The sequence below is a fragment of the Microcaecilia unicolor genome, chromosome 5, assembly GCF_901765095.1.
Source record: "Microcaecilia unicolor chromosome 5, aMicUni1.1, whole genome shotgun sequence".
NCBI lineage: Eukaryota > Metazoa > Chordata > Amphibia > Gymnophiona > Siphonopidae > Microcaecilia > Microcaecilia unicolor.
Genome location: NC_044035.1, coordinates 153621480 through 153646737, shown reverse-complemented (window position 1 = coordinate 153646737; position 25258 = coordinate 153621480). Strand labels below are relative to the sequence as shown.

Below are 25258 nucleotides of genomic sequence, written 5' to 3'. Positions count from 1 at the left end.
GCTAGAAGATGAGCCTCCGCCCATTGACACAACAGCGCCGCCTCCTCCGCGACCGCCTGACTCTTTGTGCCCCCCTGACGGTTGACATAAGCCAAGGCGGTGGCGTTGTCGCAAAACACCCGGACTGCTTTCCGCACCAGCACACTCTGAAACGCCTGAAGCGCTAGACGAATGGCCCGGGTTTCCAAACGATTGATGGACCACTGAGCTTCTACCTGAGACCAGTGCCCTTGAGCTACCTGCCCGAGACAATGAGCTCCCCAGCCCTGAAGACTGGCGTCTGTGACGAGAATCACCCACTGCGGAGCCTCCAACGGCATTCCCTTTTTCAGATTGCCTGGGTCTAACCACCACTGGAGACTGAGGCGTGGGCCTACCGGCAGCTGAAGGCGTACATCCAACTCCTGCGACAGAGGCGCCCACCGACTGAGCTGACTGCAACTGTCGCATATGCGCCCGGGCCCACGGAACTACCTCTATGGTGGCCGCCATTAACCCCAGGACTTGCAGATACTCCCGGGCCGTCGGAGCCGCCTCCGACAGAAATAGCCGAATCTGACTCTGCAACTTGCGAATCCGAAGGCCCGGCAGGAAGACCCGACCGTTCCTGGTATCGAATAGAACTCCCAGGTACTCCAGCGACTGTGACGGCACCAGGTGACTCTTGCCGAAGTTCACTACCCAGCCCAGCGACTGAAGAAACTGCACCACTCGAGCAGTGGACTCCTCGCTCTCCGACTGGGACTTGGCCCGCACCAACCAATCGTCCAGATACGGGTGCACCAGAACCCCCTGCTTCCGCAAGGCCGCCGCCACTACCACCATGATCTTGGAAAATGTTCGAGGAGCCGTAGCTAACCCGAAAGGCAGAGCACAAAACTGAAAATGCTTCCCTAAAACCGCAAAGCGCAGGAATCGCTGATGAGCGGCCCGAATGGGGATGTGCAGATAAGCCTCCGTCAGATCCAAAGACGTGAGAAACTCCCCTTCCCGCACCGCGACAATGACCGACCTCAATGTCTCCATGCGGAAAGAGGGTACTCTGAGAGCTGCATTGACTGCTTTCAGATCCAAGATAGGTCGAAATGCATCCTCCTTCTTTGGGACCACAAAATAGATTGAATAGCAGCCCAAGCGGCGCTGAGCGGCTGGAACAGGCACTACCGCCCCCAGACTGATCAGCCGCGCCAACGTGTCTCGCACCGCCGCCCGCTTGAGCCTCGAATGACAAGGGGACTCCAGGAACCTTTCGGGAGGCGAGCCGTCGAACTCCAGAGCGTACCCATCTCGCACCACTTCGAGCACCCACTGATCCGATGTGATTTGGGCCCAGTCCTGGTAAAACTGACTCAGCCGAGCCCCTACCCGAACCAGGGCCTGGACCCGCACACCTTCATTGTGAATTACGCCCCGAAACCTGTCCTCCCGCGGCGAAATCACAGCCTCCTCGCCGATTCCCCCGAAAGGACTGTGTTCGCTGGAAGAACCGACCTCTAAAGGCCCCACCAGTCCTCCCGGGCCTATACCGGCGAGCCTCCTTAAACCGACCTCGGGAGGAAGAACCCCTAAACGCCGCCTTAGGCCGTAAATCCGGAAGACGAGGGGCCTTGGCATCGCTGAGACCTTTCACCAACTTATCCAAATCCTCACCAAAGAGCATGAACCCCTTAAAGGGAAGCGAACAAAGCTTAGCTTTGGAGGCCGCATCTGCGACCCAACCTCGCAACCACAGTGCCCTCCGTGCCCCCACCAGCATAGCCATATTCTTGGCCGAGGCACGGAGCAAATCATAAAGCGCATCAGACAAAAAGGAGGATCCCATTTCCAATTTGGCTAATTCCTGTACCCCGGAGGTCCCAACCTCCACCGAATCATCAAGCAGCTTCTCGGCCCAACGGAAACACACCCTCGCAACCAGCCCCCCACAAATTGAGGCCTGCAGGGCCAGAGCCGACAAATCAAAACTCCGCCTGAGGAAAGCCTCAAGCCTCCTATCCTGGGGATCCCGGAGAGCAGTCCCCCCGTCCACCGGGATAGCCGTGGCTTTTGTCACTGCTGTCACCACCGCATCCACTGTGGGAGCCCTAAAGGAATCCCTATCTTCCTGTGGGAGTGGGTACAGCCTCGACATCGCTTTAGACACTTTACAGGGAGAATCCGGCGAATGCCACTCTTGAAACACCATATCCCGGATGTCCTTATTCATGGGAAAAGACCTAGCCTGCCGCTGAATCCCCTTAACCAAGGGGTCCACCTGCCTAGCCTCCCCCAAAACCGCCTCTGGCTGTTCAAACTTAAGGGTGGAAGAGACCTGCTCAATGAGCTCCGCAAGCTCCTCCCTGTGAAAAATTCTTACTACAGAAGGATCCTCTCCAGGGACCACCAACTCCTGATCCTGAGGACCCTCAAACCCCTCAGGATCCGCGATATCACTCAAAACACCTTCCGATCCTACAGGGGAGAAGGCCTCCTCGTCGTCCCACTCAAAGCGAGGCTTCTTAGCCAGAGTCGCACTAGCCCCCTCCCCCAAAGGTGGGGGTCCCGCCTTCCAGGCTTGAAACAGGGTCCATACAAAATCCGGAGGAAACCCAACGCCTCCTGGACCCTCCGACGCTACCTTTGGAGCCGATCCGGGAGCAGCAGGGCCAAAAACAGCTGATTCCGCGGGACGCGCGGAATCCAAAATGGCGGACGTTCCCGCCAAAACTGAACTCGTCGGAACCGGCCCTGCCGACGCTGCCGCTACTCCCGACACCCCCGAACTAGCTGGGGCCTCCGCTATTAAAACCGGGGGTGCCGCCACCGGCGAGGCCTGCTTCGGTTCGCCGCACAAGCGGCACTGACCTCCCGGCGCCTCTACACCTCGGCGCGAACACGCGCGACAGCGGAGAAGTTTGCCCGCCATTACTTCAAAGCGCTGACCGATGCAAACACTCTGTCTCCCAGCTTTCCCCACAATTATCCGCTCTGCTCTCTCTCTCTCTCTCTCTCGTTATTAATAGCAACGGACCTTCCGTCCGTTCCTATGTAAAACAAGACTGCAGACGGCTCTTAAAGAGATATTACCAACAAAGCTGCAGACGGCTCTTAAAGAGATATTCTCAATTTCTTTTTGGCAGCTGAAAAGTGGGGGCTCTCAAGGCTACAATCATAGAAAGCAGCCGAGGCACAAGCTGCCAGCGTCTCCAAAGAGAGCAGCACAGGGGGAGGGACCTGAAAACAGGTGTAACACCCCAGGGGGAAAAACTGGGCCCCACCGGACCCAGGGCCCCGAAGCACTTTTTTTTTTTTTTTTTTTATACCACGTACAGGGAACACTCCAAACCAATAAATATGGGAATACGAGGAGAAAACCCCCTTAACTGTATAATCAAACTACCTCACCAGACTATTGAAGACTGCACAGGCTGTCCATCTACCTCTGCTGAGACTGAGAAAATACTGGCTAGTGAATGTACTGCACAGGTTATATATACAGTATTCAAAAGTTCAGTGTTTCTCAGTCTCCCTCTGCTGGTAGGAGGACATAACCCATGCGTCTTGACCGGTCTGGAGGGTCGTGGAGGAAGTGTGTATTTTTTGTGTTGCATTCATATCACATGCTAGGAGTGTATCTCAGAGGGGGAAGGCAGGCACTTTAAGGTTGATAGCAAGTAAAATGTTTGTCAATTTGCAGGATTGTAGTTTAATCAAGTATCGGCAATGAATGTGACTGCTTCAACCAAAATTATAAAACCACTCTTCCAGGATTGTGTGACTGCCCTATTTGTGGTACCAGTATTTGTTCATGACAGAGTGCACAGACTGGTAGTAGCAGCTCTGGAAGCCTTATTGGATGGACTAGATAAACCATGCAGGTCTTTTAGCTGCCATTATGCACTATGCTACTATGTTTTAAAAAGAGTATTAATAATACATCTGACAATATCAATATATCCTTATTTAGGACTGTTTTTATTCCACATAACATGGAAGGAACGGTCATCAAACCCATCTGGAGAGACAAAACTTTTTAACTTTATAACATTAAGAAAAGGTGGTCCTAGACCTGTAGTAGATACAAACCAAACTACGATTTGAGATCCCAGAGGTGACTTTTAATGTAACTATCTTACTTTGAAATGTTGCCAGGTCTCATCCCCCATAATGAGCTTACCATCAAGGGTTATGTTTTCCCTGGTGAATGTACATGGTGGTAGAAGAGCTGCACCCACCTGCTGATACGCCTGCTCACTGCGTCACGGATGCAAGGTGCAGCCAAGAACTTTCCTGGATGCAAAGATAACAGCTGCAGGGCCTGGGAGAGTGTGGGGCCATGATCTGGATCCTGAGCTGCTGGAATAATGCAGAGTTCTCCACAATGAAAGAACACCTGATTAAGAAAGTCAGAAATAAAAGATATGAGTATCTACAATGGTAGCAATAGTATGTACATTATTTGAAAACAGTCAAGTGAAATAGCACAAGATAAGTTTATTTTATACTGCTTGAAAACTTTACTGGTGCTTAGTATTGTGTGTAGGATAGGCACCCACTTTGGACTGAAGTTTTTATCTACAATTTTTATATTGGCTAGACACTGGGAAGTCGGTAGTTTTCAAATAATATATCAGAAAATAAGTTTAAAAAGAAAATCACAAAATGAGGAAAGAAAACTTTTTGGGAGGTTAATGATGTATAGAGCTAATTAAGCAAGCCAAAAGAATCGGCGTTTCTCATGACATCTAGCTCGGCTGAAATTGTACAGCCTATACTAAATCTTCCCTTATTTCCTCATAAAAATACTTTGACTAAAACTGACTTCATCCCAGTTCCTATTATATAAGGATTAGTGGGACTGATACTTATAAAATTGCAACAGTATAAAAGTATGCATGTAGTATAAGTGTTGCTGAAGTTGCAAGTCTGGACAGTCATGAAGTATGCATGTTGACTCAAAATATGCTAATCTACACACGTGTTTGTGAACTCTTATGTGTGGACATTTATAAATACTCTTGAGCAATTAATGTCCATGCTTTTAACATATGCACAACTGCTTCAGGATCTACACTAGTATTTTAAAGTCGGATTGGATACGCATCTTTTTAAAGAGGGACAAAATAGGTGCCTTCCTGCTTCCTAGGCACCCTCTCATAAAATTACCCTCACTGTGCCCAAGAAGAGCTTTCCATCCTCAGTTACTGCACTAATAAAGACCCTTCTGGGAGTACTTTCAGACAGATAGGTGACCCTCAGGAAGAGAAATGCTGGTTTCGGTCTAACCCCTGATACACCTTTTCTTGGCTGGAAGGTTGGTGGTGAAGGTGCCCGGTGGTCTCACCAGCTACCTTCCAGGTGTTCTGGAGGACTTGCAGCCCATCTGCATATCCTCATAACCTTCTCCAGGGTGACTTCCAGGTCCACCCCGATCCTCCCAGGGCCTTCGCTTCAGGTCCCGCTCGCCAAAGCATCTATACACTTCTCCCAGTTACTTCTTAAGGCTCCAGTACACTTTCTCTTCTTGGTACTGTCCATTCCCAATCTCTTTCTCCATCTGAAACCAATGTATACTGCAGGAACACACTGCCCACCTTCTGCTTTCATCATCCCACCATCTCTTGTTTGCTCCCTTCTTCTTCTCAGCTCTCAACCTTCAACATTTCTTTCCTTCCATTCAAATATTTCCATTCTGAGTACATCTTGCCTTTGTCTTAGTCATCATGCTTCTCCTACTCATTCTTCTCCGTACTCTCATGCTCTCCACTGGAAATATCAATCCCAATCCTGGTCCTCCACATTAGCTCTCATCCTATTCGTGCAGGTCACACCATATCTCCTCCAATCTAAATTTATGCTCCTCTCCTCCCTTCTTCTTGCCTTTCTCATGTGCTCTGTGGAACGCCCACTCTATCTGCAACAAACTTTCCTACATCCACAACCTCTTTATCTCTCGTACTCTCCATCTGCTTGCCCTAAGACTTGGCTTTGCCCTGAAGACTCTGGTAAGCCACAACCCTGTATCACAGAGGTTACCTTTTCTCCTATACTCCTCTTCCGGTTGGCCGTGGAGATGGTGTCAGGCTACTACTTTCACCCTCCTGTAGATTTCAACCTCTTCTTCCACCTCAGTTTCACTGCTTTTCTTCCTTCAAAGTCCACTCTATCCATCTACTCACTCCTCCGAGTAGCTGTCATTTATCGACCCCCCTGATAAGTCCCTTTCTTCCTTTCTCACCGACTTTGACACCTGGCTTTCCTTCTTTCTTGAACCTTCATCTCCTTCCCTCATTCTTGGGGATTTTAACGTTCATGCTAATGATCCCTCCGACTCTTATGCTTCTCAGTTTCTCACTTTAACATCCCCTTTCAATCTTCAACTGTTGTCCACTACCCCCACTCACCAGAATGGCTACCGTTTTCTTCTTCTCCAACCGTTCTCTTTCCAGTTTCTGCACCTCAGCTCTTCCCCTCTCTGACCATCATCTGATAACTTTCACACTTAAAACACTCCCCCCCCCTAGTCCCATCCAATCTCAACCAATACATTTAGGAATCTTCAGGCTATTGACCCTTCTACTCTATCCTCCAGTGTTCCAAATCTCTTCTCGTCTATCAATGAGGCTGTCTCTTACTATACTACTACTCTCTCCTCTGCTCTGGATACTCTCGCTCTTCCCATTCCCCATTCTGTAGGGTGTATCAAACCCCAGCCTTGGCTGACCTCTAGAATCTGCTACCTACATTCCTGTGACTGCTATGTGGAATGCCTTTGGCTGAAATCCCGTGCCCATGCTGACTTCATACATTTCAAATTCTTGCTGACCTCCTCCCAGTCTATTCTTCCACTTTCCAAACAGGACTACTACATCCAGTTGACAAATTCTCTTGGTTCAAATCCTCAACATCTCTTTGCCACACTGAACTCTCTCTTCAAAGTGCTTTCACCCCCAATTCCCCCTTCACTTTCTCCCCAGACTCTGGCTGAGTACTTTCATGATAAGGTTCACAAGATTAAACTTGAATTCTACTACTACTAAACATTTCTAGAGCGCTACTAGGGTTACGCAGCGCTGTACAAAATAACCAACCAAGTCACCTCCACCTCTCCTTCCCTTAGTCCATTTTTTCAACACTCCTTCAATCCCTGCCTCCTTTTCTGAAATTACTGAAGAATAAACTGCACATTTTCTTTCCTCCTCCTCAAAACTACCTACCTGTTCTCTGATCCTATTCCCACCCAACACTCTCTCTCTCCTACTGTCATCCCTTTCACGTCATATCCTCAATCTTTCACTTTCTACTGCGACTGTTCCTGATGCCTTCAAACATGCCATAATCACACTACTCCTCAAAAAACCTTCATTGGACTCTACCTGTCCTTCCAACTATCACCTCATCTCCCTCCTCCCTTTCCTACCCAAGATACTTGAACGTGCTGTTCACCGCTGTTGTCTTGACTTTCTTTCATCTCAAACTATTCTTGATCCACTTCAATCTGGCTTTCACCCTCTTCATTCAACTGAAACAGCGCTGCTAAAGTCTCCAATGACCTGTTCCGGCCAGATCCAAAGGTCTCTATTCTATCTTCATCCTTATTTGCTGCTTTTGATACTGTTGATCACTGCCTACTCCTTGATATGCTGACCTCACTTGGATTTCATGGCTCTGTTCTTTTTTCTTCTTATCTCTCCCATCATACTTTTAGTGTATACTCTGGTGGATCCTCCTCCACTTCTATCCCACTATCAGTTCACGTACCTGGGGTACCTGTCCTGGGACCTCTTCTTTTCTCCATCTATACTTCTTCCCTTGGTACTCTGATCTCATCCCATGGTTTTCAGTATCATCTTTATGCTGATGACTCCCAGATCTGCCTCTCCACACCAGAAATTTCAGCAGAAATTCAGGCCAAAGTATTAGCCTACCCATCTGACATTGCTGCCTGGATGTCTCACCGCCATCTGAAACTAAACATGACCAAGACTGAGCTTCTTATCTTTCTTCCTAAACCAACCTCTCCTCTTCCCCCATTCTCTATCTCTATGGATAACACTCTCATCCTCCCTGTCTCATCAGCTCGTAACCTTGGGGTCATCTTTGACTGCTCTCTCTCCTTCTCTGTACGTATTCAGCAGACTCCTAAAACCTGTTGTTTCTTGCTCTATATCACTAAAATTCATCCTTTCCTTTCTGAGCACACTACCAGAACCCTCATCCATACTCTTATCACCTCTCACTTAGCCTACTGCAACTTGCTTCTCACAGATCTCCCACTAAGCTATCTCTCTCCCCTCCAATCTGTTCAAAATTCTGCTGCACATCTTATATTCTGCCAGCATTGCTATGCTCATGTTGGCCCTCTCCTCAAGTCACTTCACTGGCTCCCTATCCATTTCCGCATATAATTCAAACTCCTCTTATCAACTTACATGTGCATTCACTCTGCAGCTCCTCAGTACTTCTCCTCCCTAGCAACTCCATTCACTGGGTAAATCTCTCTTTATCTGCACCCTCCTCCTTCACAGCCAACTCCAGACTCCATTCCTTTTATCATGCTGCACCATATGCTTGGAACAGACTTCCTGAGCCAGTACGTCAGCCTCCATCATTGGCCGTCTTCAAATCTACTGTAGGCTAAAAGCACACCTTTTTAATGCTGCTTTTTAACTCTTAACCCTTACTCAGTACTCATGTTTTATCATTCCTACATCCCTTATTTGTCCTGTTTGTCTGTCCTAATTAGATTATAAGCTGTGTCGAGCAGGTACTGTCTCTTCATATCCAGTGTACAACGCTGCATATGTCTAGTAGCGCTATAGAAATTATTAGTAGTAGTAGTCTGCCAGTTTAACACCAAATGCAAATTTATCTGCATTTTCACAGCTGACACCACTGCTGGTCACATTCCAACTACATGTGCTATGGTAGAACAAGAAACTGGTGTAGCAAAGGAAAAGGGGGAGCCATCTTTCAGATTCTGCCTTATTACGTTTCATTCTGTAAAACTCATTTCTATGCATAAGGTTTAAATCAAATATATTCAAATTCCCATTTTTCTTAAGGAACACCTACCCTATTGGAACTGTTTTCAGGAGTCATCCACTTGGGCAGAACTTCAGCTGCTTCAATAAGCAGGAACTCCCCATCATTGTCTTCCACCCTATGAGAAATAAAAGGTCAGTTTTGCTTCTTATTTGATCTAGATTTCTTACTTCACCTCATCAGACACTGCTTCAGTACCATTGAGTGCCTTTCATGAAAAAAGGGAAGTATTAGAGCAAGCCCATATTTGCAGTCAAATCATCCTACCATCCTCAGCAGTCCAGTTACTGCAGCTACAAGTCAGAGCCACTGGCCATAATGCTCCTTGGAACCCAGGACAGAGGCATACTTAACTAACAAGTATAACTGGTCTTCTTCTCTCTGTGGGACGTAACAAAGCTGTTCCCAAAGAGAGTGCGAGACTTAAAGCCCCTGGCAGAACAGTGGCATACCTAGCATATTTGACACCCGGGGCCGATAAATTTTTAACCCCCTCCCCCCTCAATAGGAAAATATTTTTACTAATAATCCACGAGTCACACAACAAGGGTGTACCTAGGAAAGGCAGCATCTTAAACATTGCAGTGAGCACTAGAACATCAATACACCCATTATAAAACTAACAAGACATTAGTAAAAATGATCCTGCCAACAGAAAACCATGTCTTTTTCACAAATATAGAACACAGATACATCGTGTTTGTTCTGAAAGCCACATTGAACCCGAGTCACTCTCGGGCTAATGTGGGGTAAAAATGTCATTAATAAATAAACTAGGCCGTACTGTAACTTCCAAAGGCTATCAGTTAATGCTGTGGCAGAAAGTTCAAGTTTTAAAACTATAGGAAAAAGGGTTTTATACTATGGAAGCTAAGCTGAGCAACAAACTAAAGTTGAAACTCTAAACTGGAGTTTCCTGCGACTATCAGCTCTGCTCTACACTGATGCTATGCTATAGTAAACTCTAGAACAGTCCCTTAACTGCTAGCCTAAGAAAATATAACATACTTTAAATGCTAAACAAAGAAAACCCTATTCCTTAAACTGCCTTTTCTAAATAAATAGAGTAACAAAAAATAAGACACTGAGATTACCTATTTAACTCTAAATCCACCTTTCCCAAGTTAAAAGCAATTTCCCAGCCAAAGGCAAAAAAAACCCAAAACAACCCATACCAATGAAGATCTGTCCTGCTCAGGAAGTCCTCACCTAGTTCTAGGTGCTAAGAACACATATAAATGTTGGTATTTTAAACATCTATGCCTGTAAGTGACTACTGATGCGCACAGTGACCTCTGAAACATTGACTAGCGTGAAAATACACATGCATGTTTCATAGCGCATACTTGCATTGTGAACATGCACAGGAGCATAGTTTGATGTAGAGTGTGGGTAGGGTCCATACTTATGCATGCAATTTATAAAATTCCTTAATTTCCACATGTACGTGTATAAAATAAGTGCTAGCATTTACACCAGTCATAAAGCTGGTGTTAAGTACCAACGTCTACATGTACACACGTTTCTTTCGCACCTATGCTAGTATGTTACAAAGTAAAACAGGCATATAAACATTTTATAGGTGTGTCTAGTTTAACATGTACATCAGAGTTGTAACTAAGTTAATGATACACAAGTTTAGTATTAAGTCCAAAATATTCTTTGCATAATGTTTTTCTGAGAAATATTTTCAAAACTACTACTGCTGTAGCAACAATTCTGGTGTCTGTGTGTGCACTTGGTTCCACGAATCAAGCTTGCTATTCCTACATACAGAAAAGTGAAAGAGCCAAGTCTCACACAACCCAGTCCTTCTTCCCATTGGTGCTTCCTTTTTTACAGGATTAGTTTACACAATACTTGCTGACAGAAAGCAAAAAACAAAACAAAAAAAAAAACCTACATATTAATGAACACACTTCCTACAAGGCCTCAAAATCTGAACATACTATGGTACAGTAAATTGTATGAATAAAGTCCCAGGAAGTACTGCACCTGGCTGCTAACTCAGGAAACTCTTTTGTTGTCTGCTGTAGAAGGTACACGATGAACCATTCATCTTCAACATTATCCCCAAAATTGGTTGCACCACTGAGATGTGCTGGTTTGTCTCCTACATACAAAAGACAAGAGGCAAAACACTTACAGCCCGTCCAATGATAACAAATGGCATCATACTTTCAGGCAATGCAAAATGTCATGGGTTGCCACTCCTGATCCTTAAGCACTGCACCAGGTCTGGTTTTCAGGAAATCTACAATGAATTTAAAGGCATTTGTATAAGACAACTTAGTATTTTATGTCCTTTTCTTTGGCTTTCTATTTCATTTGGTGAACTAGTTCTACTGGGGACAATGCACTATGAACCCTCATACCTGGCTGTCCAGTGCTTTTCTCCATTTTTAAGCACCCCCTGTCTACAACCATCGTTGCAGTGACAGTCCACAAATAAGACGCACACACTGTCTCTTCCTCAGGAACTCAAATTACTCAAAGGAGGTAATTTTGTAGAGCCTTTTCTTTATGTAAAACATGTTTCGTGGATAGAAAGGGCTCTTATAAACTTGTATGTAATGTGCATAAGTATGCCCATCATCAGAATGGGTGCAGTTGAGATGTACACATCTTTCCAAAAGTGGCACATTCCAATGCACTGCTAGAGGTCAGGCATCACTATTTGGAAAGATGGTGGTACAAGAGGCAGAAGCGATCGGGCATCGCTCCTGCTTTAAGAGGTGAATCTGGGTCAGTGGCCACCCCCACCACCTCATCGTCGATTAACTGACGACAATGTTCTCTCTCCCCTTACACTTTCCTTCCTCTCCTTCGTTGATTTCCGTAGGACCACTCTCTCCATCAGGCAATTGATACTGTAACTAATGTACCCTGGTTCATGCCAGCTTTAAAGCTCCTAAGGTCTCAGCTCCGTGGTGTCGAACGTATTTGGCACAAGCACCACTCTCCTTCTATACTGTGTCTTTCCCACTCTTGTTACCGGCATATCATGTTTCTCTTCATCTCACTGATTATTTTTCCCACCCTATTTCTGAAACTTACAACAAACCGCAGGCACTTTTCGTATATTAATTCAGTTGCTCCTTCTCATTCCTCCACCCCAGCCTATGTTCCTACTATTCTCTCCCACACGTCCTTAGGAAATTTCTGGCAAGCTAAGATTCAGGACTTGCATGCCTCTCTTCAACCCAGTTTTTCCTCTTCTGCTTCACCTTTGCAGTCTCCCTCAGCTTCTTCTTCTTCTCTGGTTATTTCAAATTCTGCAACTCCACCTACTCTCAATACCTCTGTTCCGATACTTGGTTCTCCTCTACCTGCTACTGAGTCTGTTAGTTCTTGGCCTACAGCCAACTGGTCTTCTTTTAATACTCCCAACTTAACTACATTCAAGCTTGCCCTTGTCTCCACCAATCCATCAAGATCAGTTACTCATCCATGGCCTACTTATCTTTATAAATGGTTGGTGTCTCATATTCTTCTTTTCTCTCTTTGATTCAGGTCAGTCTCTCATCTGGAACTGTTCCCAGTGCTTGGAAGAATGCATTTATCACTCCCTTATTTAAAAAAAGCCTAATTTGGACCACTCTGACCCCTCAAATTATAGGCCAGTCTCAAAATCTCCCATTCTTTTCTAAAGTTCTGGAAAAAATGGTCCTTTGTCAATTTACCACTTTCATTGACTATGCACTTGTTCATCCTTTTCAGACTGGCTTTGGGAGACAGCACACTACTGAGACTCTGCATGACACTATCCGAACAGCTCTAGATCAATGTTACTCTGTTGTAATAGTTTACTTGGATCCGCCATCTGCCTTTGACAATAGACCATGACCTCCTTCTCTTAAAGACTTCAATTTATTGAAATTTCAGGTACTGTTCTACAATGGTTTCACAGTTATCTATCTGGTCACACTTTTCAAATTGCTCATCGTCAGTCTTGTTCAAATACATTTCCAGGTGTCCCTCAGGGTTCCATCCTTGCACCAACACTATTTAATGTTTTTCTTGTACCACTTCTCACTCTTATTCAATCAAATGGCTGTCTCCATTTTTGTTATGCAAATGACATACAGATATTTCGTATTCAACCTACTCAGTCTGACCCGACTCAGCTAAAATGTGCGTCTCCAAAAAGTCTCTGTCTGGTTACATAATCATTGTTTATTTTTGAATACTAAGAAATGCGAAGCAATCAATTTTCCTAACCCTTGCACAGTGGTTCCTTCGTGTCCCATTATTGATCAGCACCATCTTGACTTTAAAGTTTCCCTGAGAATTTTGGGGTGCTCTTTGATAGTCATCTTACTTTCAAAGACCAAATAAATTCATTTCTTCTTTCTTCGCATTACACCGTATTCAGGCTATGCATTCTCTTTTTTTCATTCTCCTCTGTTTGCCCTCTACTTCTTTCTCTGGTTATTACACAGTTGGATTATTGCAATTCCTTCTGCGCCGGCTTACCTTTATCTTCTTTGAAACACTTGCAGCTAGTTCAGTCCACGGCTGTCCGTCTTCTTCATAGGTCCACATCATTTGATCATGTTACTCCTTTATTACAAGCTGAACACTGGCTCCCGCTTGCATCACAACTTTAATTCAAATTACTCACACTTGTTTTTAAAATCTCAGTTACCTAATGTGCCAGATTATCTGTCTCGTCTTCTAATTCCCTATGCACCTCTTCATTCTATGAATGGTTTACTTCAGGTTCCACTCCCATCTAGAATTCGACTTGATATTACCTGCGCCACTGCTATAAGTTACATGGGTCCAAAACTTTGGAACTCTAATCCTGCCAATATCAGATCAGAATCTTCTTTTGTCAAATTTAAACCCCATCTTTTCTCTCTGGTATATCCTGCCTCTTCATGATTGTTTATGTGCCTGTGTGTGTTTTTTCCCTCCCCTGGCACAGCATGACTACGATTAGTATTATGTAAACTGCTTAGAGGTCAGTTTGTGGAGTGGGCGGTATATCAAATGGCTGTAAAGAAATAAATAAAAAGAAAAGTCAGGGAGGGAGGAGCGATGCTGGCCCTTGCTGGGGTGGGGGGAGGACGACAGATGCTGTACCTGGTGGTGGGAGGGGGGGGGAGAGACACACACACACAAACAGACTGATGGCATAAGGCTAGGGAAAGGGGCATTCAAGAGACAGAGACAGATTGACGGGGATGAATGTCATTGACATATACTAATTGGTGTCGTGGCACTGAATGGAATGATATTTGTCAGCTCTGGACCCAAAGCAGCCCAAAATTAACTAAGATCACTGTATTAGCAAATTTCCTGCTTTCAAGTATTATCAGACTTTCTCTCCAAGTATGTTTCCTGAATTAAGTGATCAACCTTTAATCACTTCACCTCTTTAAATAAAAGTCATCTCTTATTTGGCAAACTCCTCTATATAGAAGATCATTTGATCAGCCTTAGCCATCACCTGATATATTGAGCCCCCCCCCCCTCCCCATTCTAATTTCTCCTTACTCCCAAGGGCCCACTTATTCCTTTTTTTAGCCTAGTGGTTACTACAGTGGATTTTAATCCTGGGGAACTGAGTTTGATTCCCACTGCAGCTCCTTGTGACTCTGGGCAAGTCCCTTAACCCTCCATTGCCCCTGGTACAAAATAAGTACCTGAATATATGTAAACCACTTTGAATGTAGTTGCAAAAACCTCAGAAAGGCGGTATATCAAGTCCCATTTCCCTTTTAATTTCATGAGGTCATTTATTAAAGACAGCCAATACAAACTTCACCAACAAAGGACAGTACAAGAATCATCAAGCCAAAAGAAACACATCACCGTAAACCAGGGCAAAATGCAGCAGAATATAAGCACTGCATGACCTTGCTTTCCCATTTTTAAACCAAACATACTCTCCCTCTGATAGTCCACGCAGCAGTTATGAACAGTCTCTTTCCACCTCCATTCAAGAACAGAGCTGAGAAAGAGAATCCCACAGTTGCTTCCACTTATCCTGGACTTGGACTGCTCTGCTCTCAGCCTTTCCATCTGACAAGGGTGCTTCAGTCTTGAAAGCCAATCTGAAGGGAAAGGTGGCTCAAGAGTTATTAGCCCAGTGTAACTCTGGCTGCCACCAAACAATGCTGAACTCTGAAGTTCTGAGTGATGGTCATTCCTGCAAACAGTTTACTAAATAAAAAAAAATGTTTGGATCCTCAGAGCACCTCTAGATCCAAAAGCCCCAAATATGCCCATAGTACCCCTTTCTCTACACTGCCTCCCGCATATAACAGAAACTCGTAGATAACATTTATTCAGACATACACGTTAGATACCAATACATAATTCTGATATTTTCCTGCAAGAGCTTTCGTACTAATAGCTACATTTGCTTCCATAATATCTCATTGTTCTGAAGAGTACAAGTGCCCCATTCCAGTTCCCATTTGCATCTATGTGCTACAAATGCCATACAAACCATCCCTTCCCCAAGGCAGGCTCCCTAACCTTTTTCTTCTTTAAAAAATTAGTTGCACATAGGCATAATGGAGGTGCTGGGTTAAACAATAAGTCTCTGCCAAATTAGCAAAGTCAACAGGGAGTCAACCTCAAAAATATGACCCAGTCTAGAAAGGCCCAATACTTCCCAAACCCAAAACTCTCTGGCAACGAACCCTGGGGAAATTGGTGATTATACAAAATGGGCATAATGTCTCAATAAGTAAAAAGTAGGGTCTGAACAAAGCTTTTCCCATATCTGAAAGGTAAGTCTGGCAGCAGATAAGTATATCCTAAATCTACATTATTCTACCTAATCTTAAGTATTGTAATCACAGTAATCATCGCCTTCAACCCCCTGTCTTTTACCCCTCCCAACTTTCTCCCATGTTCCTCCTCTTCCGCCCCATTCTCTCCCATTCTACCTCCCCCCCACTCCCACCTCAGAAGCATCTACCACCCTTCTTCAGGCTGTCAGTGATCCCCTGAGGCACAAATGCTTAATTTCAACTTTCTTCCTCCCACATTTACAGAACCCCTCTATCCCCATGTCAAAGTATCCACCTATTCCCCCATCACATCACTTTTATTCTTTGATTCTCCCCTCCCTATTCACACCCACATTTCATCCACCACTCTAAGCAATCCTCTCCCCTTCACACTCGCACCCATTTTCTCTAGAAATGTTAAGTGATGTGGTAGCCATGTTCGCCCACTTCTAAAGGTAATAAACAGAAACAAATCAAAACATAGAAAATAAAATAATCTCCAAGAATATTGACTCTTCCCTTAAAATACCTAGAGAAAACCTACTGCAGTACAAAAAGAAGAAAGCCACAGAGAGACTATCCCCCTTGTAGTGACATACAATACAGAGCTAGAAAAATTGAGAAGAATTAAAAAAAAATCTACAGCCACTACTCCAGGAGGATGAAGTACTGAAAAAGATATTCCCAGCCTCACCAGTGCTGGCCTTCCGATAGCCAACTAATTTGAAACAGAAATTAGTGAAAAGCAAACTCCCAATAGAAGCTCAAAAAGAAGAGAATGGCACACGCCCCTGCAATATTCCCAGCTGCAAACTTTGCCAACACATTTAACAGGATCCTACAGTCACTCACGTGGGAAAAACATTCAGAAAAAGTTGATCATTCACATGCTCATCCTCCAATATGGTATACATCATTCAATGTAAAAGGTGTGAAGAAGGGTGCTATATTGGAGAAACAAGCCAAATGCTAAAGACATGAATTTACACAGACACAATATTAAACACCAGGATGCCACCTCTGTGGGACAGCATTTTACAAAACCAGGACATTACATCAATGATCTTATGATAAGAACACTAACAGGAAATTTTAAGACAATCCAGGAATGTAAGACCTTTGAAGTCAAAATTATGAAATATTTTGACACCCATCAGACAGGACTTAAATATTTGGGGTAACTATAAACCATAAAATTCTACTGCTTTTTCATTCTCTTATCAGCCATCCTTCTCTCCCTGTCTCTCACCTACCCCACCCCTCCCTTTTTCTGTGAGACTGTCATTGGAATGCCTCCGTGTTTCACTTTATAGTCTGATATTTGTCAACATTTGCTTATTTCTGGTCTGAAGAAGGGTTAACTTTGAAAGCTAAGCAAAAGATGTATTGCTAGTCCAATAAAAAGGTATCATCTTATTTTCTTTTCTATGTTTCGACTTCTATTAATTATCTAGAAATATTCAAAATCCATAAACCTGTGAACGTAAACTCAAGAATATCTGCACCCATGTCTCTCTTCTTGCTCCGCTATACACTCCCCCCTCAGTCGATTCTCTCTGCACTCTGAGGAACTTCTCTGGTGCTTTTTTTTATGCTACTCCAGTTCTTCAAACGCTCTTGCCAATGCTGTGTCTTGCTGCTCTGCTCCCTCACTTGCAGTGCTCCACTGTAGTCTCATACCAACTCCTTCTACTCTCTAACATTTGAATACAGTTCTGTTTTGACATCTGTCCCTCTGAATTTGCCCGATGCCCTTAATCCCTCTTCCTCTGGCATAGTCACCTTCTTGCTGGTACCTCCAATATTAAACAAACCAACAGGAAGGAGCCATTTAGCAAAACAACACAGTAACATAGATGACTGCAGATAAAAGACCTGTCCAGTCTGCCCAACAAGATGAACTCATGTATCATGCGATACTACCCATGCATACTTGATCCTAATTTGTCCTTGTCATTTTCAGGGCACAAACCGTAGAAGCCTACCTGACACTGGCCTTGTTCTCCAACTACTGAAGCTGTCATCGAATCCCCACTCCAGCCCATCTAAATCTGACCAACCATAATCAGGGCACAGGCTGTAGAAATCTACCCAGCACTGGCTTTGCTTCCCAATTACTGGAGTTGCTATTTAAGCACCACTAAGTTTGTTTGGTTCCACTCTCTTTCCATACAGGATTCCTTTGTGTTAATCCCATTCATTTTTAAATTCTGGTACAGTTTTTATCTCCACCACCTCGCATAGGAGGGCATTCCAGGTATCTACCTCCCTCTCTGTGAAAAAGTGATTCCTCATGTTAGCCCCGAGTCAGCTCCCATGAAACCTAAATTCATGTCTTCTAATTCTACTGCCTTCCCGTCTCTAAAAAGGGCCAAACAGCAAAGTTTCAAATAGTCAGAACTGGTCACAAGGAGAAGACTACAGCAACCTCACCTTTTGCGGCTTCATACTTGAGATTGAAGGCCTGGTTCTGCCAGATATAAGGAACCAATGTGGATGCCAACCTGGCTAGTATCTGCTCCAGAAGCTGCTGAAGAGTCTGTCTACGCTGCTCTGAGCCACTTGGTTCTTCAGATACCAAAAACAGATGGTACTGAACAACATCTTCTACCACTGCAAACTTTCTGTTTTCATCCATCTTCCCTGAAGAATCTTAAAAAAAAAAAGGCAAAATATGTGTTACAGTACAGCATACAGGGAGTGACAGAATCCTTGAGACTCCCACCTCAGTAATGGAAGCAAGAAACAGACTTCACCCACAATCTGTCACTATATTAATGCATATACACTGTATACCCCATATAACACAGATGTTGGGGGGTTGAGATATTTAACCATGTATATGTGAATCTGCATTATATCATGTCTACAACATGGGCCTCAACAAATTTTCACTAAATTTAGGAGCCATTGGCTGAGACCTCTCTCACTTCTCCTTCCCCATGCTTCCAATATTATCTCCAGTGAATTAGGGAGGGGAGTTGGGGAGAGGAATCCACTCCAGATCAGTATTAGCTCTTTAGAAACTGACTTGCTAAGGCTCTTTACTATTCTATGTGTGTCGACAAAAAAACTTTAGTAAATCAGTCCATTACTACTACTACTACTTAACATTTCTAAAGCGCTACTAGGGTTAATCAGATAGGTCAGACAGATTGGGGCAACCTATGTGTTCGAAAGGTTAGGTTTCGAACGCAGCATTGAAGAGGTGAGCTTTAAGCAAGGATTTGAAGATGGGTAGGGAGGGGGCTTGGCTTAGGGATTCAGGAAGACTGTTCCAGGCATAGGGTGAGGCAAGGCAAAATGAGCAGAGCCTGGAGTTGGCAATGGTGGAGAAGGGTACTGAGAGGAGGGATTTGTCATGTGAGCAGAGGTTACAGGCAGGAACGTAGGGGGAGATGAGGGTAGAGAGGTAAGGTGCCCCTGCCAATCACTATCAGAAGCCGCCCCTTCCAAAATCATATTGTCAGCTATGCGACAGCATCCCCTTGACAGGTGAAACAAAGAGGTAACCGACACTTTGTTTTATACATAACCTGCAAATAGATGGGGAAATGTGGGATACATATGTAATAAATAAATATCTCCGTGGCCTAGGTCCCCACTGTCTGTTTCTCACTCATACTCTTCCCCAATCCATATCCCACTCATACCCTCCCCCAGCCTTCCTCACTCTGATATCTGCAACTTCCAGGCCACTAATGTGCTTGGAAATCTTCTCTCTCTTCCTTTCACTGCTCTGCCTAACAGACATTGAGTCTCCCATGTCCATACTGTGATTCTGCTCTTTATAAGTTTGTGCAGTGCAAAAGTATGGGCAGGTCTCACAATTTCAAGTCCTGCGAGACTTCCCAAACTTCCTGCAGCATGCGGATCAAACAAAGAGTACCAAATTACAGTGCAGAAAGAAGAATTTTTTTTGCAGTGTTGCCTCACAGTGCAACATCTGGGTGCAATTTCTAGGCACCATAGTGACCTGGCACACAGGATTTGTTTTATGCCCTTTCCGCAGCACAATTTGTGATTTAAGAAAAAAATAGGAGGGGGGGGGAGCAACCCTTGACAGCATTAAAAGCAATCCCACAGTATGTTGAGCCATGTTATATGGCATCTACAGTGTAATTTCTGTTTACTCAAGCTTTCAATGGAAACTTCCATAGTAATAATAGTGCAGGGTTCTCAAACCAGGGGACACAGAAGTTATTCTGGAGGCCTCCTGTGAGAAGCCCTTGCAACTATACAAACCAGATTACTACTACTACTTACTATAAAAACCGCTTTGAATTCTATTTAGAACAGTACAGAAAATCCTAAAGAAACAAAACTACCAGTGAAATTAGACCCTGCGCCTCAGCCCCACCACAAACGATGATTTAAAAAAAAACAAAAAAACACTGGTATATCTGAGAAAAAGAGAGTCAGATTTAAAAATTGAAGCCCATAGGTCAGTGTTCTTCAATGCAAGGCATAGGGGCCAATGGCAGCCCCTGGAGACATCTGGGATGGCCCCCCATCATCATTCAGCGTTTTTTTTATCTTCTCTCTGCCTTTTTTTTCCCAAGCTCACAACAGAAAAAGGAACGTGGATGAGGAGAAGAGCCACATGCTTCAAGGGCAAGTATCTCAATAGAGATAACACATTTGGAAAAGTCCAGCTCCTTAATCTACTCTCAGTGGAAACTTTGAAGGCAGGTTGGTGGGTTACCACTTGTCCGGTTTTGGCCGGACAAACGGGCGGGTTTTGCCAGCCTGCCCGTTTGTCAGGTTACCGAACAAACGGGCAGGCTGGCGGGCCTTGTGGTGTCCTATCCAGCACTCCCCTTACCTTACTATGGTGGTCTAGTGATCTCTTCCTGAATCCTGCCCCCAACGCCTGCCTGAATGCTGCTTGCTTGCTGACGTCCGGTTCCGGCAACCCGCGGTCTCGCGAGACTTCAACGCTCGGCGGCCATTTTGAATCGGCGCCGGGCCCGGGACCGGGTCCGGAGTCAGCAAGGAGCAGCAGCAGCATGCAGTCGCTGGGGGCAGGAAAGAGGAGGCTCTTCCTGCCCCGAAGAGGTCACTAGACCACCAGGGTAGTATAGTAAGGTAAGGGAGTGGTGGATATGACACCACTAGGCCCGCCCGCTCGTTTGTCCGGAATCCGGACAAACGGGCAGGCTCAGGCTGGCAAAACCCGGCGCCCGGTTGTTTCTTGAGGGACTCGCAGATTTTTCAAAGACTTGTTTAAATAGAGTTCAGCTAAATATAATGCACCAAAACATTTGAAGTCTACACATTTTTTTTAAAAATTGTATAACTCGAATAAAGACATCAATAAAATATGATAAGGGCCAGGATAGTATGCTTACAAAGTTTAATAAGGAGTGTGGTAGCCGTGTTAGTCCACTCTTAAGGTTATCAATAGAAATCAAACAAAATAAAACATGGAAAAGAAAATAAGATGATACCTTTTTTATTGGACATAACTTAATACATTTCTTGATTAGCTTTCGAAGGTTGCCCTTCTTCGTCAGATCAGAAATAAGCAAATGTGCTAGCTGGACAGTGTATATAAGTGAAAACATTCAAGCATTACTATGATAGTCTGACAGGGTGGGAGGATGGGGGTGGGTAGGAGGTATGCATGGGGACATCAAAGCATATCATTGATATTCTAACAGGATGGGTGTGGGTAGGTGAGGGGAGGGTGATCAACAGAGACATACAGTTTTATGGTTTATAATGGGCTAGGAAACCCCAGGTCCTTGTTAAGCCCTTTCTGTTGGGTGTTAAAATATTCAATCATTCTGACTTCAAAGGTCTTACGTTCTTGTATGGTTTTAAAGTTACCTTCAGTATTCTCACTGTGAAATCACTGATACAGTGTCCTGGTTCTGTGAAGTGCTGTCCCACCGGGTGGGGGCCCTACTGGCTGTATTGTTCATGTGATGTCTATGTAAATTGAATCTTGTCTTAAGCATCTGGCCTGTTTCTCCAATATAGCAACCTTCGTTACATTTTTTACACTGAATGATATATACCACATTGGAAGATGAGCAAGTGAAAGATCCCTTTATGTTGAATATCTTTCCTTTGTGGATGACTTTGGGGTCCTGTGAAATATTTTGGCATAGTTTGCAACTGGATAAATTACAGGGAAGTGTGCCCTTCTGTTCCTTTTCAGTCTGTGATGGAAGTTTACTTCTGATTAGCTTGTGTTTTAAATTGGGTGGCTGTTGGAAGGCCAGTACTGGTGGGGATGGGAATATCTCTTTCAGTAATTCATCCTCCTGGAGTATAGTTGTAGATCTCTCTAAAGAGTGTTAAATGAGTGATGAGGATGGCAGGGGTTTCGACCCATGGAGAGTCATTTTTCTTACAAACATTGATTAAATTTTTTATCCTTTCCTGGTCATACATCTGTCTCTATATAAGGAGCTTAAGTTCCTGGTGTTATCGCTTAGTTTTTTGTTTTTTTTGGTCGGATGGTCAAAAGGAAATTCTTTGATCAGCCTAGGTGGGATAAGTGGAAGGACTGTGCTAAACATGCCATTTCAGTCACTGCTCACTTTCCACATGCAAAATTAGTATTTTATGAATACATAAGGAAAGGTAGATGGATGTATATGTATGTGCATCTGGGAGGGCTATGGATGGCCAAATAAGGGAGAGAAATTCTATCTCTGGATTTCCTCTCTTATCCCCAGTGTGCTTTCCATCTCCTCATCCATGTTCTTCATTTCCTCTCTCTCTTCATCCTCTCCTTCCTCACATTGTACCAGAAATTCACCACCCTTATACAGTGCTTTCTCGCTATCCATGTGTTCTGTATTCACGGGTTCGCTTATTCACGGAAAATAAAGTGTAACCCATTTTCGCTATTCACAGATATTTTGCTTATTTGCGGTCATGCACACTGCAGTGCAAGTGCAAATGAAAGTGTGTTCCCATAAGGAAGAAGATAGTCATAGAGCTGTGTCCAGTATTGTTCCAGCAAAACCTGTATATACTGTACTTAAAAAAGTGTATAAAAATCTATATAATAATTCCCACCTCCAACGTTTCTGAAGCTCACTCCGTGGCAGTGACGCCCTGAAGCCCTGTAGTGTTCGTAACCTCTCAGCACCCACTCATACGCTGCCCTCAGGCCGGCCCTCCGCACATACGTCACTTGCTACGCAAACCCTGCTTCACACCACACAGCCACTCACAGCACCCCTCTTACTCCAGCCAACCCACCAGCAGTCAACGAAAGCCAGCAACAAAATATCCTTTGAGTGAGGAAGTATGTACGGTAAGATTTCGGGTGATAGAACGAGTACGCTGCAACTCCAAGAGGGGGGGAAGGAGGTCCTGGAACTAGAGGCCGGGGGGAAGGCGGTCCTGGAATTGGAAGATGGGGGTAAGGGGGTCCTGGAACTCGAAGGGGAGGAAGGGGGTCCTGGAACTCGAAGGAGAGGGGTGCCCTGGAACTCGGAGCACAGGGAGCATGTAGGGGGGCATGGAACTCGGAGGGAGGGAGGGTGCCTGACGACAGACGGAGGTAGGAATGGAGCTCTGGAACCTTGCTAGCACCCGTTCATTGCTATCAGAAACGGTCTTTTTCTCTAGTACATTTATAAAATGCACAGTATAATAAATAAGCTGGTTATTTCAAGAAGGCTACTTAAAATGATGAGTTTATGGTATTCACTGTACTCTTTTGCTACCGTATTCGTGGTTTGGTATTCATGGGGTTTTCTAAGAACTTAACCACAATGAATAGCTAGAATGGACTGTAACTCCCAAAAGACTAAAAGTTATTCAGGCATAAATGTGCAAAAACTACTTTATTTTTATGCAAGATGTACGTTACTCCACAGATAAAGTAAGATTATTTGTGTAATACTTGTGCAAAGCTAAAAAGATGTAGTTTCAGCTTTGGCAGTTTCATTAGATGCCTGTAAAGGCTTTCATTTGAGTAGAGTAGGTGCATTTATTTTAAACTTTTTATTAGTCTGGTTTGGAAAATCTTTTGTGCTAATTGTATGTATGCTGTATGGAGCCCATATAGTAGGTTATTGGTAAATGCCCCCCTCTCACTAACTCTCTTCACCTAATGATGATACCTTTAGCCAGACTTCTAGCCTACAACAACCTCAACCCCTACATATATGCAGACGATGTCACGATTTATATCCCGTTCAAACATGATCTAAACGAAATCACCAGTGAAATCAACCAAAGCCTCCAGATCATGCACTCCCTGGGCAGATGCATTCCAGCTCAAACTCAATGCAGAAAAAACACAATGTCTTGTACTCACTTCTCAACACACACAAACAACTACTCCATCATAACCACACCATACTGTTCTCTTCCCGTCTCACAAAATCTGAAAATCCTTGCAGTTACCATTGATCGAAACCTCACACTCGAGGCCCACGTGAAGAATACAACGAAAACATGTTCCACTCCATGTGGAAAACTCAAAAGAGTAAAACCTTTCTTCCCGAGAGAACATCTTTCCGTACCCTGGTTACAGTCTATAGTAATAAGTCATCTAGACTACTGCAACGCACTTATGCTGGCTGCAAAGAACAGACTATCAAAAAACTCCAAACAGCCCAGAATACCGCAGCCAGACTCATATTTGTAAAAACTAAATATGAAAGCGCGAAGCCCTTAGAGAGAAACTTCGCTGCTTCCCACTCAAGGAATGCATTGCATTCAAGATCTGTACGATTGTACATAAAATAATCCACGCAGATGCTCCAATCTACATGCTAAACCTCGTGGACCTGCCCCCCAGAAACGCCATAAGATCAGCCACCACCTTCTCTACCTGAGCACGCAGTTATGGAATGCATTACCTACAGCCTTGAAAACCATTGACGAAATAACCAACTTTCGCAAATCTCGGAAGACTATCTCTTCAACAAGGCCTACAAAGAGAACCCATAGCCTTACAAAACTACCTCACCAACCCAGCCAGTTATTAAATTCACAGTCTATACTATCTTGCCTAACACCTTCCTTCTCTTCTCTACTTAATCTTTGTACAATATCAACTGTATTTGATATCATGGAATGACTGTGTCATAACAAACTCTGTAAGCCACATTGAGCCTGCAAATGGGTGGGAAAATGTGGATATAAATGCAATAAATAAATAATAATCTTTCAGATATCTTTGTTCTGAGTAATAAGTACTAGTTATCTTTTCCTGCATTAATCACAATTTTCTTTCCTGGGTTATTAGAATGTATCACTCCCAAGTACTTTTTCCTCCTTTTCCATTGAAATTTTAAAATGTTAGTACATAAGTATTGCCATACTGGGACAGAACCAAAGGTCCATCAGCCCAGCATCCTGTTTCTAACAGTGGCCATCCAGGTCACAAATACCTGGCAGATCCCAAAACGTACAAAACATTTATGCTTCTTATCCCAGAAATAAGCAGTGGAGTTTCCTCAAGTCCATTTTAATAATGGTCTATGGACTTTTTCCTTTAGGAAGCCATC

The 25258-nt window shown here is 44.2% G+C and overlaps 2 protein-coding genes across 3 annotated transcripts in view; one reads left to right on the top strand and one right to left on the bottom strand.

Annotated features, from left to right (window-relative positions):
* The window catches only part of ECD (ecdysoneless cell cycle regulator), a 66959-nt gene extending 44129 nt beyond the window's left edge, over positions 1 to 22830 (bottom strand). The window contains exons 1-5 of one of the 2 annotated variants that reach the window (XM_030203440.1): positions 22809 to 22830; positions 18207 to 18425; positions 11020 to 11137; positions 9055 to 9142; positions 4215 to 4372 (exon numbers count right to left, since the gene is read on the bottom strand). In XM_030203440.1, the coding sequence (XP_030059300.1) occupies positions 4215 to 4372; positions 9055 to 9142; positions 11020 to 11137; positions 18207 to 18411 (569 nt within the window). In that variant the 5' untranslated portion in view covers positions 18412 to 18425; positions 22809 to 22830. Of the gene's footprint in view, positions 1 to 4214; positions 4373 to 9054; positions 9143 to 11019; positions 11138 to 18206; positions 18426 to 20598; positions 20687 to 22808 lie in introns of those variants that run through there. The other variant, XM_030203439.1, reaches the window with a different exon arrangement.
* Positions 20746 to 25258, top strand: part of FAM149B1 (family with sequence similarity 149 member B1) — a gene marked incomplete at its 5' end in the record, with an annotated part of 149370 nt that continues 144857 nt past the window's right edge. Inside the window, one exon of the mRNA XM_030204994.1 lies at positions 20746 to 20861. Within this exon, the coding sequence (XP_030060854.1) occupies positions 20746 to 20861 (116 nt within the window). The remainder of the gene's footprint in view (positions 20862 to 25258) is intronic.